Source organism: Varanus komodoensis, unplaced genomic scaffold (genome assembly GCF_004798865.1).
Source record: "Varanus komodoensis strain SLA01 unplaced genomic scaffold, ASM479886v1 scaffold21, whole genome shotgun sequence".
Taxonomy (NCBI): domain Eukaryota; kingdom Metazoa; phylum Chordata; class Lepidosauria; order Squamata; family Varanidae; genus Varanus; species Varanus komodoensis.
The window spans coordinates 13362728-13378975 of NW_025335589.1; the positions used below are offsets into that span (position 1 = coordinate 13362728).

General features: G+C 40.7%; 1 protein-coding gene across 2 annotated transcripts in view; it reads right to left on the reverse strand.

Moving 5' to 3' along the window:
* The window catches only part of MARCHF1 (membrane associated ring-CH-type finger 1), a 145644-nt gene extending 131239 nt beyond the window's left edge, over nucleotides 1-14405 (reverse strand). The window contains exon 1 of one of the 2 annotated variants that reach the window (XM_044430983.1): nucleotides 13981-14405. In XM_044430983.1, the coding sequence (XP_044286918.1) occupies nucleotides 13981-14079 (99 nt within the window). In that variant the 5' untranslated portion in view covers nucleotides 14080-14405. The remainder of the gene's footprint in view (nucleotides 1-13980) is intronic. The other variant, XM_044430982.1, reaches the window with a different exon arrangement.
* Nucleotides 14406-16248: the final 1843 nt, after the last annotated feature.

Genomic DNA, 16248 nt, shown 5'->3' on the forward strand with positions numbered 1-16248 from the left:
AATACTTTTCAGTAATTCAGATAGAAAGGTCACTAAAGAATTGAAGACTAGACCCAGGTTCTTGAGAGGAAAGATCACAACCAACTGGAAAACATTTTTTGGTCAACAGAACTATCTATTGCTCAAGAAAAATAATACAAGAGCTACTCCAGACTGTAACATGTATCTTTCAGGTGGGTGGAGGAGTGTAACCCTCTACCAGAAATAAGATCACATCACCATTTCATTACTGCTCCTCCAGCCCTTGCCCACATTCAGGCATTCTTCAGTGACATCACTTTTGTTCATGAGTTTGATAGGAAAGAAAAAGAGAGATCGATGTCATGAGCAAATCCCAAGCATTTGGAGACACACTTTACCAGGCCTGGAGATCCAGGGCATAGACAATTTTGCTTCCCTGTGTGACATATTCTCTTGAGAACTATCAGTCCCAAAATTCATTGTGCACTGACAGGAGGGAGGGATAAAGCGCCATGATAATGAGGGCACCACCGATTTCCCACCATCAATTTCATGGGATGAACCCAGGGCTCTAGCATTAGGGGAAAGGGACAAAAAGATCTCCCTAATCACTTCATACACATGATGAATAATTCTGCACACAGCTATCATATGTCCCCTTAACTTTTTTCTGAGCTAAACTGTCCCAAATGGTATAACCTTTCCTCATAGGGGAGTTGCTCATTTTAGTTGCCTTTTCTGCACTGTACCCAACTCTACAATATCCTGTTTTGGGTGCAGTCAAAACTGATAGCCAGAACTATCTGCAATACTCTGTGTTGGTACCACAGACTTGTACGACAGCAGGATGGTACTGGCAGTTTTATTTGCCAGTCCTTTCCTAATTATGCATAAGTGTTTCCCCTCTGTGCTTTCAAAACAACAGACCATTCTTTGGCAAAAGTTCTTTATTTTCCGAGGTACATCCAGTAGAGCATAATCAGTAAAGAGTCTCTGAGCATGCATAGAGCAGTCTGTTAAACCGACACTGTAAGTTACTCTAAGAACCTTCTTTGTTGAGTACCTCTGGGAGGGCACCTCTGGAGATGGGCCAGTCTCTTGTTTGTGTGCCACTCCTCTACTTGTCTAACCTTTCTCTCCCAACAGTGCATCATGGGGACAAAGATTGTACCAGACTTATCTGGCTCCTGTTCCATGTCAATTGCAGACTGGCAATTGCAGACTGTGGCTATTTTCAAGATCCACCTGAACACCTGGTACAGGCAGCCTTGAGGCAGCAATCCTTCCTCTTCCATCTCGAAATCTGGCGGTTCCATTCCCAGGCTCCACCGCTGCCCCTCTTTTAGAGTCCAAGTCTCCCTGACCTTGAAATGCACACCAAGACCAACTGCATCCTTCATTCCCCACACTAAGAATTTGGTTTACATGTTTTACAGCAATGTGTCAAAAATCTTCATTAATTCATCACCACTATCCCAAGAACTTGTTCTCAGTCATTCACAGCCAGCTCAGATTGCATCAGTTTATATTTGAAGTTGAGATTTTCTGCCCTAATATGCATTACTTTACATTTCTTTACAGTGAATCACATTTGCCCATTCTCCCAGCTGGAAATACGCCTTTGAATCTCCTCACAATCCCTTTTGGTTTTAACCACCTTAAATATTCTAAGGCCATGAGCAAACTCAGCCCCTTCTGCTCATTTGGATTTCCGGATCATTTCTAAATAAGTTGAAAAGCATTGCTCCTAATGCAGGTCCCTCTACCACCCCACTGTTTATGTCTTTCATTAGGAAAAATTACCAACCATTTATTCCTACTTTCTTTAACCAGTCACTGATCTATAAGAGGACCTGTCTTCATTCCAGGACTGCTAAGCTTGCTGAGGAGCCTTTCTCTGAGGGAGTTTGCCAAAAGCATTTTGGAAGACTGAGTACGACCTGTCTAATAAAACCTCCATCGCCCCCGCCATACATTTCCATGTGTACTGACATTCTCAAGGAACACTGAAAGATTAGCAAGAGAGGGTGCACCAATCCATGCTTGACCTTTTAAATGGTTAATAATTTTACCTTTAATAGCTTACCAAAGAAAATACATTAAGGAGACAAAGACTAAACAAGTTCACAATACCTTCTGAGTGACAGCACAAGGACTCTCCATGTGGAAGCACCCAGAATCCACTGAACTACAACACTGAGAAAGGATTTGATTTGTCATTTGGATTCAGTATTCAAACTTCTGTTTGTTCATGATAGTTGATTACTTTGCCACACTTCTTGAGGCACACAGAATATTTTTTCAGAAGTTCTGCTAAATTTTTAATAAATAACTTACAAGTCTTATTGAGTTCAATGAAACACTGATAGGAAATATACAAAAGACTGTTTCAAAGTTACATCTGATTTTAATAAATGTTTCAAATTATATTTCAATGACAAGCATGCTGCAGAACAAATATACAAACATCACATGTTAAATACAAGCCATTTTAATTATACTATATCAGCTAAACTTACTTTTGTGGTTCTGGAATTTTGTTTTTTGTTTATCTTTTAATAGTCCTTTTGTTGTTGTTGTTGGTATGAAGCATAACTCGAATGTTAGAACTTACTAAATCACAAGGTTCTGGTTTTCCAGAACTGAAAAACTTTGGTGAACTCTATTTTAAATCAATGAGGCTTAAACAAAAATATCTTAACACTTTTCTCATTGATAGCAAACAACTTCTAGAAACATCAGGATACAGCAGATCCTGAACATTCAGCTTCAGTTCTGGGCAACAATTTTTAAATCAATCCTTTTCAAACTGCTATCAATGCACTATTTGGATTAGGGAATTAGCCTCTACTTGGATTGGAAAATTCTACTTCTATCATTCACTCCTGAGACGAAGCCTGAATGTGCACAGTCTACAATAACTACCATTTACAATCTCATTATTAAACAAAGTAGCAAGATATTTCTGTAGCCCAACACTAAACTGAACCTTATATTTACTCCATCCAAAAAGCACCATCTGATTAGCTGTTATTTCACAAATGTAAAGCTTCAATTGCTTGCCAACATCTAACTATCATCCTTGCACAATTTTCTGACCTAGAACTTTGATTTTGCTTGCCCAACCCATTGCGCAGGCCATTGCATGAGCCATTCTATAAACGTTTGTACTAGCTGCTGCACAAACCATTTTACAAGCTGTTCTGCCAGCTGTGCAGCAGATGATCATGCAAGACACAATTCTATTCACGTGTGATATGGGAAAGAAGGCCTAAAACTCCCAGAGCTGGGTGTGGCTTGCTGGGAGTTGTAGGCACTTTTTTCTGTTGAAACATGCATAGGATTGCAAGTTTAATCTTCATCCTTTTAAAACAAGACAAACTAAAACAAAACCGAGCACCAGTCCCATCATGAGGTCACCAATGGAAAGTGCCCAAGGCAGGAAAAATGCTAAAATCTGGGGAAACAAAACAGGATAAAATTTTTCCCCCAAGGGTTACAATCAGCGTAAGAATGACTTTCAGCTATCGGCAAGTAATTAATCCTTAGGCTATCCAAAACAAAACTATCTGAATAATAATAACTTGCCCAATGTTTTTTCCTGTGTGAGGACAATCTGGCCTAATAACTTTACAAAAATCACAGCAAAGCTTTCCTTTAGTGGATTTTAATTATGTTTGCTGAAGGTTTTAGCTAAGAAACTTAGCTTTAAGATGAGATCAAGATGATCTGTATTGAACCTTGCTTTGTGCCTTTTTGGGAGGGTCTATTGTGTGGAGTAGAAAAGCAGCAGATACACTGCGATCCCTGTAAAGATTCTGGGACACTTTCGTATCATAGGCATGTTTATTTTATGCAGGCATGCTTAGTTTACAAAACTAAAAGCTGAAATGTTTTGGAGGAAACAGTGACAATGTAGCAGAAAAATGAGTCAGTAAAACTGCTTGTACGTAAATTACAATACAGAATGTGAAACAGGGTCATTCCAGTTACCCCAGAATGCAGGATGAAGGTAATTGATTGTGCACACACACAACAGGAACAGAGTCTTCACAGTGTTCTGTCTTATGCTCATTTTTTCCAGGTACTTAATAAAACAAAATCACCTATAAGCAAGTTTCACTTTTGACAGAAATATAAGTAATTTTTAAATACACACAAACTTCTCGTGCCTACTTGAGAAAAACCTTTGCCAGAATAAGCCAAAACCTGCCTTTTGTAAACACACAGCTCTATTTCCTTACCCGCACAAGTCATTCAACCCGTTTGACCAGGATCTAGTATCCCCTCAGAACGGCTTAAGTACACTTCTCTACCCAACCAATAGCTTTGTTCTAAAACGTCCATGCCAAGTAACTATTTGCATTTTATTTAAATAATATTTCATGGAGGTGCCATTCCCAAACCTTAAAGTAGCTTTTATCTTGCTGGCTTTTGTTATTTTCACTTTGCTTTCCTGGGCTCCATCTACAGTGATTCTAACACAAATGATGCAGATAAATAATGCAGATTCTTCTGCATTTATTGATAAACAATGCTGTGCATTCTTCCTTAGGCTTCTGAGGGTATGTCAAAATATTAGAGTGCAATTGATATTCAGGCAGGAAAAAGTCCTACAACACCCAGCATGTTCCAGCCTGCATTGCTGTGAGTTGCAGGCCCTTTTTCCTGTTGAAACTTGCATAGGATTGCACCTTTAATTAAGCTAGGCATTGCTTCCACTGGTTGTTCCAGGCGTTCCATTAACAGTTGGAAAAACACTAACAGAACTGTGCCAGCTCTTATACTTGTCTCCACTAGCATAATATTGCTTACCACTCAGTAGCACCATCAGCTTGTTCATCCCTGTCACAAAAGTTCTTTATATGAAACAGGTATTAGACTGTAACAAAAGCAGCACATCCAAATGAAGTGTAGTGCAACATAGCAAATGATTATTATCACTTGTATAGTGTTTTAGGGTATTTCAAATGTTTCACATCATTATATCATTTTAGTTTTTTTTGCAGAAAAAGAATCTTATGTAAATTAAGTTAATTTGTACAGAAGCATTTAAATCAGAAACTTTTCAGCTTGCATTGAGCAAACATCTAATTTAAAATATTTATTTTACTTGTATTTAGTAAACAGGAAAGTGCATTCCGTGGATTCTTATCCCTTTAATATTGGACCATAAATATTAGAGGGGAGGTGGCAAATTAAAGCACACAAGGTATAATCTTATGGCCTTCTGAGGTCATAGGAGTCTTTGGAGTCCCTACTGCATTGCAGATAGTGTGGAATTAACCACACTAACAGCCCCCCACCCATGGTCACAACTAGGCCTTAGAGGGGGGGAAAGAGGTGTGCCAGTGTATGGAGAGGGCAGAAGGCTAGAGCTGCAGACCTACATCAGTTCCAATCAGAATCCCAGCTGTCTCTCCCCTTCTTCTAGGGTATGCGCCCAGTTATGGAGCAACCTTTACAGTCTTTTCAGTGCCAGGCAAAACCAATTTCATTTCCCAGATATTTCATAATTAATTTCATTTTTGCATAAATTATACATTTTAATTGGAATTAAACTGTAGATGTTTTAGATTTTAATTTATATTACTTTTAATTCTCATGTTACCATTAACTCTTAAGCTATATCTTAAGCTATGATAAGTAATATTATATTGTTTATGATATTGCTATGTTTTTTATGTAATGTCTGTTTATTTTTAGTTGACTGTTATATACATTATTGTGTTATTGTTATTGTCACTTACTGTTTTGACTTTGTGTGTCTTCTAGTTTGTTTAGAGAGTCTTGCTGGACTATTTTTTAGTGGAACAGAAATTTAATACTAAATAAACAAACCATACAGAATACAGACATAGCTCAGTTCCAGACCACCACAATAAAGCAACTATCACAATAAGGTGAGTCACACAGATTTTTTTTGGTTTCCTAGTGCACATAAAAGTTAGGTTTTATATAGAACATTAATCTTGTTCTACATCTCCACCAGAGCTCTTGGGTGACCAGGTGCATTCTCAATGAACAGTAATATTTTGAAAGGAAACTTTTTGTCTCTGAGCAGTAGGTCTCAACAGTAGACTTAAAATATTCAGTAAACTATGTTGTAAACAGATGTGCTGTCATCCAGGCTTTGTTGTTCCCTTTATGGAACACAGGCAGAGCAGATTTAGCATAATTCTTAAGGGCCCTAAGATTTTCAGAATGGTGAATGAGCATTGGTTTCAACCAGCTGCATCAGTCCCTAACAAGACAGTTAGCCTGTCCTTTGAAACTAGGCATTAGCTTCTCCTCTCTAGCTATAAAAGGCCTAGATGGCATCTTCTTTCAATATAAGGCTGTTTTCCTACACTGAGAATAGTTCTTTACTGTGGTCACATTCATCAATAATCTTAACTAGATCTTCTGAACAAGTGCTGCAGCTTCAACATCAGACCTTGCTGCTTCACCTTGCGCTTTTATATGGAGATGGCGTCTTCCTTAAACCTCATGAACCAACCTCTGCTGGCTGCAAACTTTTCTTCTACAGCTTTCTCACCCATGTCAGCCTTCACAGAATTGAAAAGAGTCGGGGCCTTGCTAGGGATTAGGATTTAATTTAAGGGAATGTTGTGGCTGGTTTGATCTTCTATCTAGACCACTAAAACTTTCTCCATATCAGCAGTAAGGCTGTTTTGCTTTCTTATCATTTGTGTGTTCACTTTTAATTTCTTTCAAGAACTTTTCCTTTGCGTTCACAATTTGGCTCACCTGTCGACATGCCTTCCTCACTAAGTTTAATCATTTCTAGCTTTTGATTTAAAGTGAGAGACATGTGACTCTTCCTTTCTCTTGAAAACCTACAGGCTATTACAAGGTTGTTAATTGGCCTAATTTCAATATTGTGTCTTAGGGAAAAGAAAGGACCAAGGAGAGGGACAGAGATGGGGGAACAGCCAGTTGGTGGAACACACACAACATTTATCAATTATCTCTTATATGGGCACAGTTCATGGAGTCCCAGAACAATTACAATAGTTAATATCAAAGATCACTGATCACAGATCACCAAAAATATAATAATAACAAAAAAGTTTGAAATATTGCAAGAATTACCAAAATGTGACTCAAGAGACACAAAAGTGAGCAAAAGCTGTTAGAAAAATGGTACTGATAGACTTGCTTAAGGCAGTGTAGCCACAAACATTCAATCTGTAAAAAAGGCAATATCTGTTAAGCACAATAAAGCGAAGCACAATAGAATGAGGTATGCCTGTACTTTTAAACAAGACAGTAGCATATACATCCCTTAGAACAGTAATTGAGATGCCACAGGATAGTTTGGATTACCAACTCTGAAACTAGCAGTCAACGCTTTGACCGCACTTCTCCTCACAGCATGCAGAAAGAACCATGCAGGAACCTGACAGTGGCAGGGTGTAGAGGAGGCAAGGGAAGCCAACATATAAGCTATCCTGGGTCTTCTCCAGCCTCCTTTCCTTTCCCTCTGAAACACTTTGCTAGATGGGCAAAAAGGCCAGCAAAAATTCAGGACCCATGGCTGAGGAAGCAAAGACTGCTTCCACCATTCTGCCTCCCTGCATGGGATGCTTTTAAGCCTCCAAGTTCAGGAACCAATTATCATTGTCACAGGCTTATGACCCTACATGGTTGACATTCAAGAAAAGAAAGGTACTGAATAGTGATGACATAATTTTAGCTACCCAAAAAAATCTGCACATCTACACAAGCAAGTTCAATGCTTTTCCAGTTAGATTACTGAGCCACCTTCATTTTCACTGACATTCACTATTTAGTAGTACCATTAATATATATTTTCTCACATACTTGCTATGAAGAAGCACCAGAAAAATCCATTACAACTTTCAAACTGTTCCTGGTCAGGGACTGACATGCACATGGTAGGCATGTCACAAGCGGAGCCAGCTAGAGCCAGGGGTCAAACTAGATGGCTCAGGAGACCCCTTCTGACTTGCTCTGTTTCTATGTTTTATGTTTCTAAGCTGCTTAAGATTATATTTGCAATTAGCATGATTACTAAAAAAATGATTACATATTCATTTCATATTAAATGAAAAGGTTTCCTATAAAAAATAAAGCACTGGAAAAAAATTCCATCCCACATTTGTTGATATGAAGATATGAACCAGTTGCAGACAGTGAATACATATTCACATATAATTTTAAGCAGAAACTAAATAGAGTAAATATTCTGCTACATTTACTCCTTACTATCTTAAATGTGAGGCCATCACTGAAGAGATCTAGTTTAGATACAATGGTTTCTGTCAATTACTAACCAATGCCCAGTTTGTCATTCTTGAGCAAGATGCTGGAGTCTGCTCATGGTACCTCCTCCAAATAGTGTTGAGTAATGTGGGTTATCTGGATCCTTTTCAATCCTGTTCATTGGGAATGGAAACAGTTTTGGTCAACCTATGCCAGGCTGGGAGGCATGTGCCTGTATTAATTCTCCTGGGCTTTCAATATCATTGGCCATGGTATACCTCTGATATTTTTCTGGACTAGGCATAGGGAGAAAGATATTATCATAGTTTCACGCTTTCCTGAATATCTGTTTTAAGTGGTGGTGTTTGGGAAGTTCTGCAGTACACTATCCCATTGGTTCCATCTTTTCAGCTATACTTTTCAAAATTTACATGAAGCTGTTTTGGCAAGTAATTTTGAAATGTCACCAGTGTGAAAATGACACACAGCTATGCCCCTTGTTTCCATTTAACAATCTTAGTGATACTGGAGAACTCTTGAACCAGTGTCTAGAAGGGGTTTTCAGAACAATGACAAACAAGCAGAGACATTATTATTATTATGAATTTCATTTAAATACCACTCCACATTTAAATAATTTCATTTAAATACCACCTCTCAGAGCTAGGCAAGATGGAGGTACTGCAAGCATGAAAATAACCCAATCTGGATAAAGGAATATGTTGTGTTTAAATATGATTACACTCCTGAAGGACCTAATGTACAGCCCAGAAGTCATCCTAGACTGTACTGAGTAGGCCAGCAACTCACTCTCATAGACTTTCCAGAGTCATCATCCATCAGCTTGTGTAGAAGACACTGAAGACAAAGCAATGAGAGGCGTGGGAATTCAGAGGGCAGTAGAGGCTTTGAGCTCCATCAAGGTTGCTGTCCTTAGTTTCCCAAGCCAACCATGACAGCAGATGTGTTTTGGAAATGATGGGAGGGATCGAAGAATAGGAGGAAAGAGACTCACTCCCTTTCCCACTCCCTGACCCTGTGATGAGGCATAGGGAGAGACAAGCTACCCTGTTACAGGGCTTGCACAGGACTCTCCACTGGCTCTTCACCAGCAGGAGCTCACAGCATTACTTGAAAAGGAAGGATTTTAGGGGAAGTTTCCTGTTTGGGCTCAATACTCTTTACATAAGCAAATGCCAATCTTTCAGTTTACTAGAGGGCTTTTAGACTATCTTAAGTTCCAGTAAACATCTGGATTGCAAAATACTCTCTAGTTTTGGAGCCTAAGGGCAAGAAAGAGAGAGTCAGGCTCACAACATAGACTTCCTAGCTGAGGACATTCAGGAGGCGGCAGTGGCCAGGAGTATATTCAACCAGTTTTAACTGGAACATCAGCTACAACCTTTCTAGATCTTGCCTTGGTTATTCATGCTGTGCAGACACCCAGCCCAGAGCCAAACAAAATGCTCCACTAATCACACATAGCACAGATACATGTGACTGATTACTTGAGTAAAAGCACACACTACCGTAATTTGGATTAAGACCATGGCAATTCAGGAGGGGGAATCTGAGTTCCCTCTTCTCTGGTTCTTATCTTGACAGTCCTCCCATGCAAGGAAGGAAGGGTAAAGAAGGAAACAAAAGTCTCTACTAGAATCCATGGTATTTTCTTTAACCAATACCACACAGGAGCAGAAGCTTAAATTCCCCCTCCCAAATCACCATGTCCCCAGTCCAAATAGAGAGTGCCCCAAGTTTACCTTCAAGTAAGCAAGCCAAAATTCACACATACCTCTGCTATGATTTGTTAGCAGGCTGTTTCCTTTGTCCCTTATTCATGCTCTAGCCAGTCTGCTACACACACTGTATGTCAGACTGCCTTTAAAGACAGTTTGGAAATGTCAGATGGTGCAAAAGATGGCTGCACAGTTATTGGTGTAGCTGAGTGCATGGCTCATACAAAAGCAATATTGTATCAACTGCAAGATTAGAATCAGTACTTTAAGAAGTTGGGTCCAACTTACTTGAACCAATACTTAGACTGTGTATGCTCACATTCTGCACTCACTGACAGAGTCTCTTCTTACCTGCTCCCCACTAAGAGCAATTAGGCTCTTGTGTATGAGGGAAAGTGCTTCTGGAATTAATTTCTATCAGGGCTTTACCAAGATCTTCAAGAAGTTCTGAAGCCCCACCACTTGCTCTCCTTGGCTGTACTTAACTGAAGCTGTTTTTTTGTGATTGCTGTTTTTATGAATTTTAACTATTTAGCCATTTTAATTGTGCATACCACCTTGAAAGGGTTCATTTCTAAGGAGAGATTAAAAATACCTATGAAATCTAGAGTAGGGCATTGCACTGTAGGGGTGCAATCCTATGAATATCTTTCTAGGCACAACCACCACTGCTTACAAGCAATTCTGCAGAGGATTGCACTTTAATGAACTTTAAATTGCCTTGTTGGGTATCTTAGAAAGGCAGGTGCCATGAAACATTTCTTACTCAGATGGAAATCTAATGCAGTGGTTTTCAAGCCATGTCCTATCATCTAATGGAAGCCTATCGGATCTGCAATTAAAAGATCAGCAGTGGAAGTCAAGCTCCATGGAAGACAGCTTGCCCACCATGATCAATCTTGTCTTACAGCAAGAATGCTAGATATTTTGTAAGCCTCACTCTCAATTCACAGGAGATTCAAAAAGCCTTGCTCTGTGGGAATCAAGTATGCACTCTGGATTCTAGGGCCTAGGAGTAGGAAACCTTTGGCATCCTGCAGACACATTTGGCAATTGATAATCTGTCATGGGCAGCAGTACAAAAATAGCTGCCATGGACAATGGTGCTTTAGTCACAAAGAACAAGTAACTTGCCCAGAAAACTGAGTACAAGACCAAGGTACAAAGTACCCACATTTTTCAACAGCAACCAAATTAAGCTAATTTGTTAATTAAAATAAAAGTTGAAGGCACAGAGCACTTTTGTGAGCGCCATGTAATACATCTGGAGGCACAGAGCCATGGGCCACTGTATTGCCTACCCCAGCCTAGAACATTTCCCAAAGCTTCTGTAATCTGGAGCAAAAAGGATTTCCTGAACAAAGAAAGTTTAAAAACTACTGAATTTCCCCATTTCAAGCATTATAAATCAGAAACCTAGCATCCAACTTTCACTGCTTAGAACAGAAACATAGCCATTCCATTTCGAATAATAATATTAAATATTACGGACGTAAATACTGAAGAGGAGAACTGTTAACTATGAGACTACTTCTCTAGTTTAAAAATAGTGTCATTCACTAGTTAAGTTGGAGTGGTTGAGCTGACATGAAGAAAACAGATAAAACAGAAAGAAATTTATAGCCTGAAGTACTGCTAGTTTAGAAAGGATTTTAGAAGGAAGACTGAGACAAATCATTATTTCGCAGCCTCAACTATCACATTAAAAGAAATGTTAGCAGGCAAGGCACTGTAATAACAAAGCAGTAAGTAGTATTTGCTTGTTTGAACATCCTGTCAACAGAATTAAATCGCAATAATGTGTTGTCCAGCTTTATACTTCCATAGAAGTAGTGATAGGACAGTTGACTCCATTATTGATTTGAACTGCTAAACAGACCCCGAGTCTATAAAGCACAGAGAGTGAATGAAATTCCAGTTTACCAACATAGATAATAGGGAACTACAGCTTATTTGAGGGTGTAAACAGGGGGACTTTTGTCAGTGACAGTAAGATATAACTCTCAAAATAAAGTACTGAGTGTTTATTAGACACCTAATATAAAGTTGGTACTGTGCAACATTATATGTTCTTCCTCAACATCCCCTTCTGAATCTACTCCTATACATTGCTCATCTAGGCAGCACATTCATAGAACTGGCTCTGTCCTGGACTGCACAATGTTTTTTGGAGACTTGCACATTATACTTACTATTATGGATTAACAATGTAACACTGGGAGTTTTGTTTTCTTTGAAGAAGCCATGAAGTAAGTGAACAATTGAATGGGTGAGAGATTCTACACAGCAGAAGACAGCCTTGCCATACACATTTTAAATTATAGGTTTAATTTAAAAAATATACTTCTCCTACAGTTTGGCACCTGTTAACCTTGCTTAAGTCTATACTATTATCTAAATCCTCTTGAGTACTGCTTCCACTAGACCACTATGAGGTCTTGAAATACAATGCTTTCAGTAAACTACTCCGGCTTCCCAAATTAAATCCTGCTAAGCACTTCATATAAAAACCCTCAAAAATGCAGTGTACAAGCTTTTATTTTGGGGGTGGGGTTACATAATGAGTTCTGGACAACAACTAGTTGCTTCATCCTAACAGACAGCTTGTGGATATCAGACTAATGTGATGCTTACGTAAGTGAGAATTATACAGTTAATGCATAATTCTGCCAACATTATATTTTTATTCCAATTTTCATGCTTAAGATTTCTTTCTTTGAACCACTTTCACTTTAAACTGATTCCCAGCTAATAAAACTCTGATACTTCAGTGTCCAGCAGCATGTCTGATGTCATCAGTAAGTTGAGTCCATTTGGAAAAAATACGTAATTTCTTTGCTTGAGTAGGATGTTTGTAGCAGAAAATAAGGAAGTACTAATGACTGCATTAGATACAAGCTAACTGCCAGGCTAAAGGAGGGTCTCAGCCCAAGTGTCAATAAATCCACCAATATTTTAAACTACTTAGCAAATTACAAATGTATGAGCGTTTTGATATTGAAAAAGAGGTCAGACAAACTAAGAGAGCTGTAATAAAACAGTGGTAAGAAATACAATAAAATTCCCTCAATCAAACCTGAACTGTTGCAATTTGTTTCCTTTCAAGCCACGGCTACAAACAACTGAAAATGTCTTGCATTAAAAGGTTAATTAAACATGTTTACTAAGCAACATTTATAAAAGGAGGGAACTGGCTTCAGCAGTCATAGCCTTCATTTTCCATATACCATCACAGCATTTTAGGTAAAAGTCATCTGCAAAAAATTACTTTTCCTAGTTAACCTGATATCTTTTCCATGAAATTACTTTTGAACACTTAAAAACAATTGTGTATTTGATGGGGATGATGCGATTTAAACAATATAGGCGTGCACATGGAAGATTCCAATATCTCTTGTTCAGTAGTATTAAGTATAGTTTCCTTCTGTGACACCTTTTCTTGCATGAAAGACAGGAACAATGAAGTAAGGAAAAAAAGATGGATTTTACATGAAAATGAAGAACACATAAGAAGATCTGTTGCCCTGTTCCAGAATGATGCTGCTCCTGCACTTCGTGAGCCGCTGGTGTTATTATTGTTATTATGTTTATTTCATATAACAGGCCATCTCTCTGTGCCATTCCCCTTTACAACATTCCTCCCTCCCCATGAAAGAAGGTATCTTGCCTTTCCGCACGTTATCCAAGTACAGAGGGAACAATGCCCATTGTCTCCTCAGTGGACCCGATTATACCTTCCTCCTCACACACCCTCCTACCAGCGTCCCTTTTTAAGAGCCACAAACAGAACTGAAAAAATCTCCATCCTCGTGCAGCAGCATCCTCCTGACATGCACCGAGCGCCTGTCCCTCCCATGTTACGGAGATGCACTGGAGAAGCCTGCATGCGAGGCACTCGCGGATTGCATTTCAGCAACTGCAGCCATGTGTGCAGCTCTTCTCCAACCTGATCCTCCTCCTATCGAGCGAACAGGGATTTCCCTTCCCCCACCCCCATTCCAAATATGATCTGCCCGGTTACTCCGCCAAAGCGAGCCTTCCTCCTCCTTACCTCGACTTCCTTGTTCTTCTCTTTGTTTCTGCCCATGGAACTTCTCCCATTGCTGGCAGTCTCCCGCGCTGGGACTACAGAGATCCGTTGGAGAGGCATTTTGACAGGGCTGCAGGTTGCCAGAGCCTGATTGGACGCCTTCGAGCTCCGCTCCCTCTGAATAGCCCACCTGTATAATTGTTCATAGCCTTGCCTTGCCAGATCTTTATTTGTGTTTTTCTGTGTGCACGCGGGCGATTTGGTGAAAGCTGGATTTTGCGGGGAGTGAAAGACCTAGGTCCCTGTGTTTTCTTTTCCAGATAAATAGATAGCAAAATTAATCGCCAGCCGTTAATCGAAGCAGAGCACTAAGAAACAAACATCGTAATCCGGGGAGTTTGAAATTCTCATTGTGGCGAGTTGCCGCGACTCACAACTCCGCTGCTTTGTCACTGGAGCAACCTCTTCTCCACCCCCTTCCTCTCTCCAGAGCATTGTGGGAGACAATTCAATTTCTTGTTACCTAATAACTGTCATGGAAACCAAGGAAAAGCAAGGCCCTTATTCCTTGGAAAGCGGCGCTTCCTTCCTTCCTTTCATGGCTCCTCGGGCTCTTCCATGTTTGCAGCTGCCGCAGGAGCGGCCGCGGCAGGGCTCCTCTTTGGGCTTCCCGGCTGCTTTCCTTGCAGAAGGAGAGCCCAGCCGGTGCTCGCCCTCCCTCGCTCGCAGTGCCTAGGTAATAATAAAATAAAGCGCGGGGCTGAAAGGCGGCTTAGCGTCCTATTTTGGAGCCAAATCTCTTCCTCGGGAAGCGTGGCGAGCGAGCGGTGCCCTTCATGCGCCTCCAGTAATCTGCTTAGGTTCAAAGAAGCTGCCTCCCAGGGAAGAGCGGCAATTCAAGCTCATAGAAATAAAAATAAAATAAAAAGGCGAGGACAAAGGAAGCAGAATTGCAAATGAGCCTGCCCGAGGCGGCTAGTAGAAACTTTTAACCCATTCCTTCCACCTTCAGCAGCCTCAAGCAAAGGAAGGAAAACCTGACAGCCTGCGCAAAAGGTTTATCATGGGTAATGCAAGCCTTGACTCGGCTGGAACATCTCCAGCTGGTTCTTCCTAGACAGAGTCTAGTCTTAACCAGGATTTCCCAAAGCTTAGCCTAGGATGCTTATTTAAACATGGTTCATCCCGATGAGACTTGTCCCTAAGAATGTCTAGGGTGCCAGCTCTAAAGGGTTGGTTTTAGCGAGCCAGGAGTCTCCATCTGCTTGAAGTGACAGTACTCAGGGTTGGAATACAAAAACTTGGGGCACGTACAGAATATTATTTCCCTTATCACTGGATAACTGCAACCAATCCCTACATATCTTGGATTAAGGACTATGAAGACTGCAAGATCGATATTTCTGGTTTTAGAAAATAGTAAAGGTAAAGGTTTCCCCTTGACATTTAGTCCAGTCATGCCTGACTCTAGGGGGCGGTGCTCATCTCCGTTTCCTAGGCGAGGGAGACAGTCTCCGTGGTCATGTGGCCTGCATGACTAAACACTGAAGTGCACGGAACGATGTTACCTGCCCACCGAAGTGGTACCTTTTCATCTACTTGCATTTGCATGCTTTCCAAAATAGCAGCGCATAGTTAAATACGGCAGTAAACATGTACTTGAAAAGGGGGCTTTTCTGAACAGAAAGAAGCCAATTCAGTGAGACGCCATGGGTAAATGGCAACTTGTCTTGCTTTAAGCTGTCCCTTAAATTTGGGATGAAAGGGACTCCCTGTCCTGGAAACTGCCAGGCTTCCTCCACCAGCATAGCCTCACCTCCCCTGAGCTTTGCCACTTCTGGGTTGGGCAAGCAAGAGAAGGCTGTAGGTGCTCCTCTCTCCTCTCTTGTTCATTTCAGGTCATCATTGCAAGAAGGATGGGGCCCATCATAAAGAAAGTGCAAGTGGGCAGCTCTTACTCACGCTGTTGCCTTGGGCAGTACCGTGGCAGAGCTGGTCACGGATGGAGCACTCGCCCCACCCACGCAGCTGTACTTTGCCCCAGTGCAGTGGTGCTGAGGCCCAGTTAGCTCGATCCTCCGCACCAAGGGTGAATGAGCAGGCTGAGGTGTGCCCATGCTTTGCTTACTGACTCCTTGCTTTCTCTCTCCCTGCTTGCTGATGCCTTGCTCTCTCTGCCAGCTTCACCTACGCAGAACAAAGGCACGTGAGGAGATGGAGGGCAAGTAAATGCATGGAGACAGCTGCTGCTCTTGCAGGGCTCCGCATATACTTCTTCTCACCAGCTCT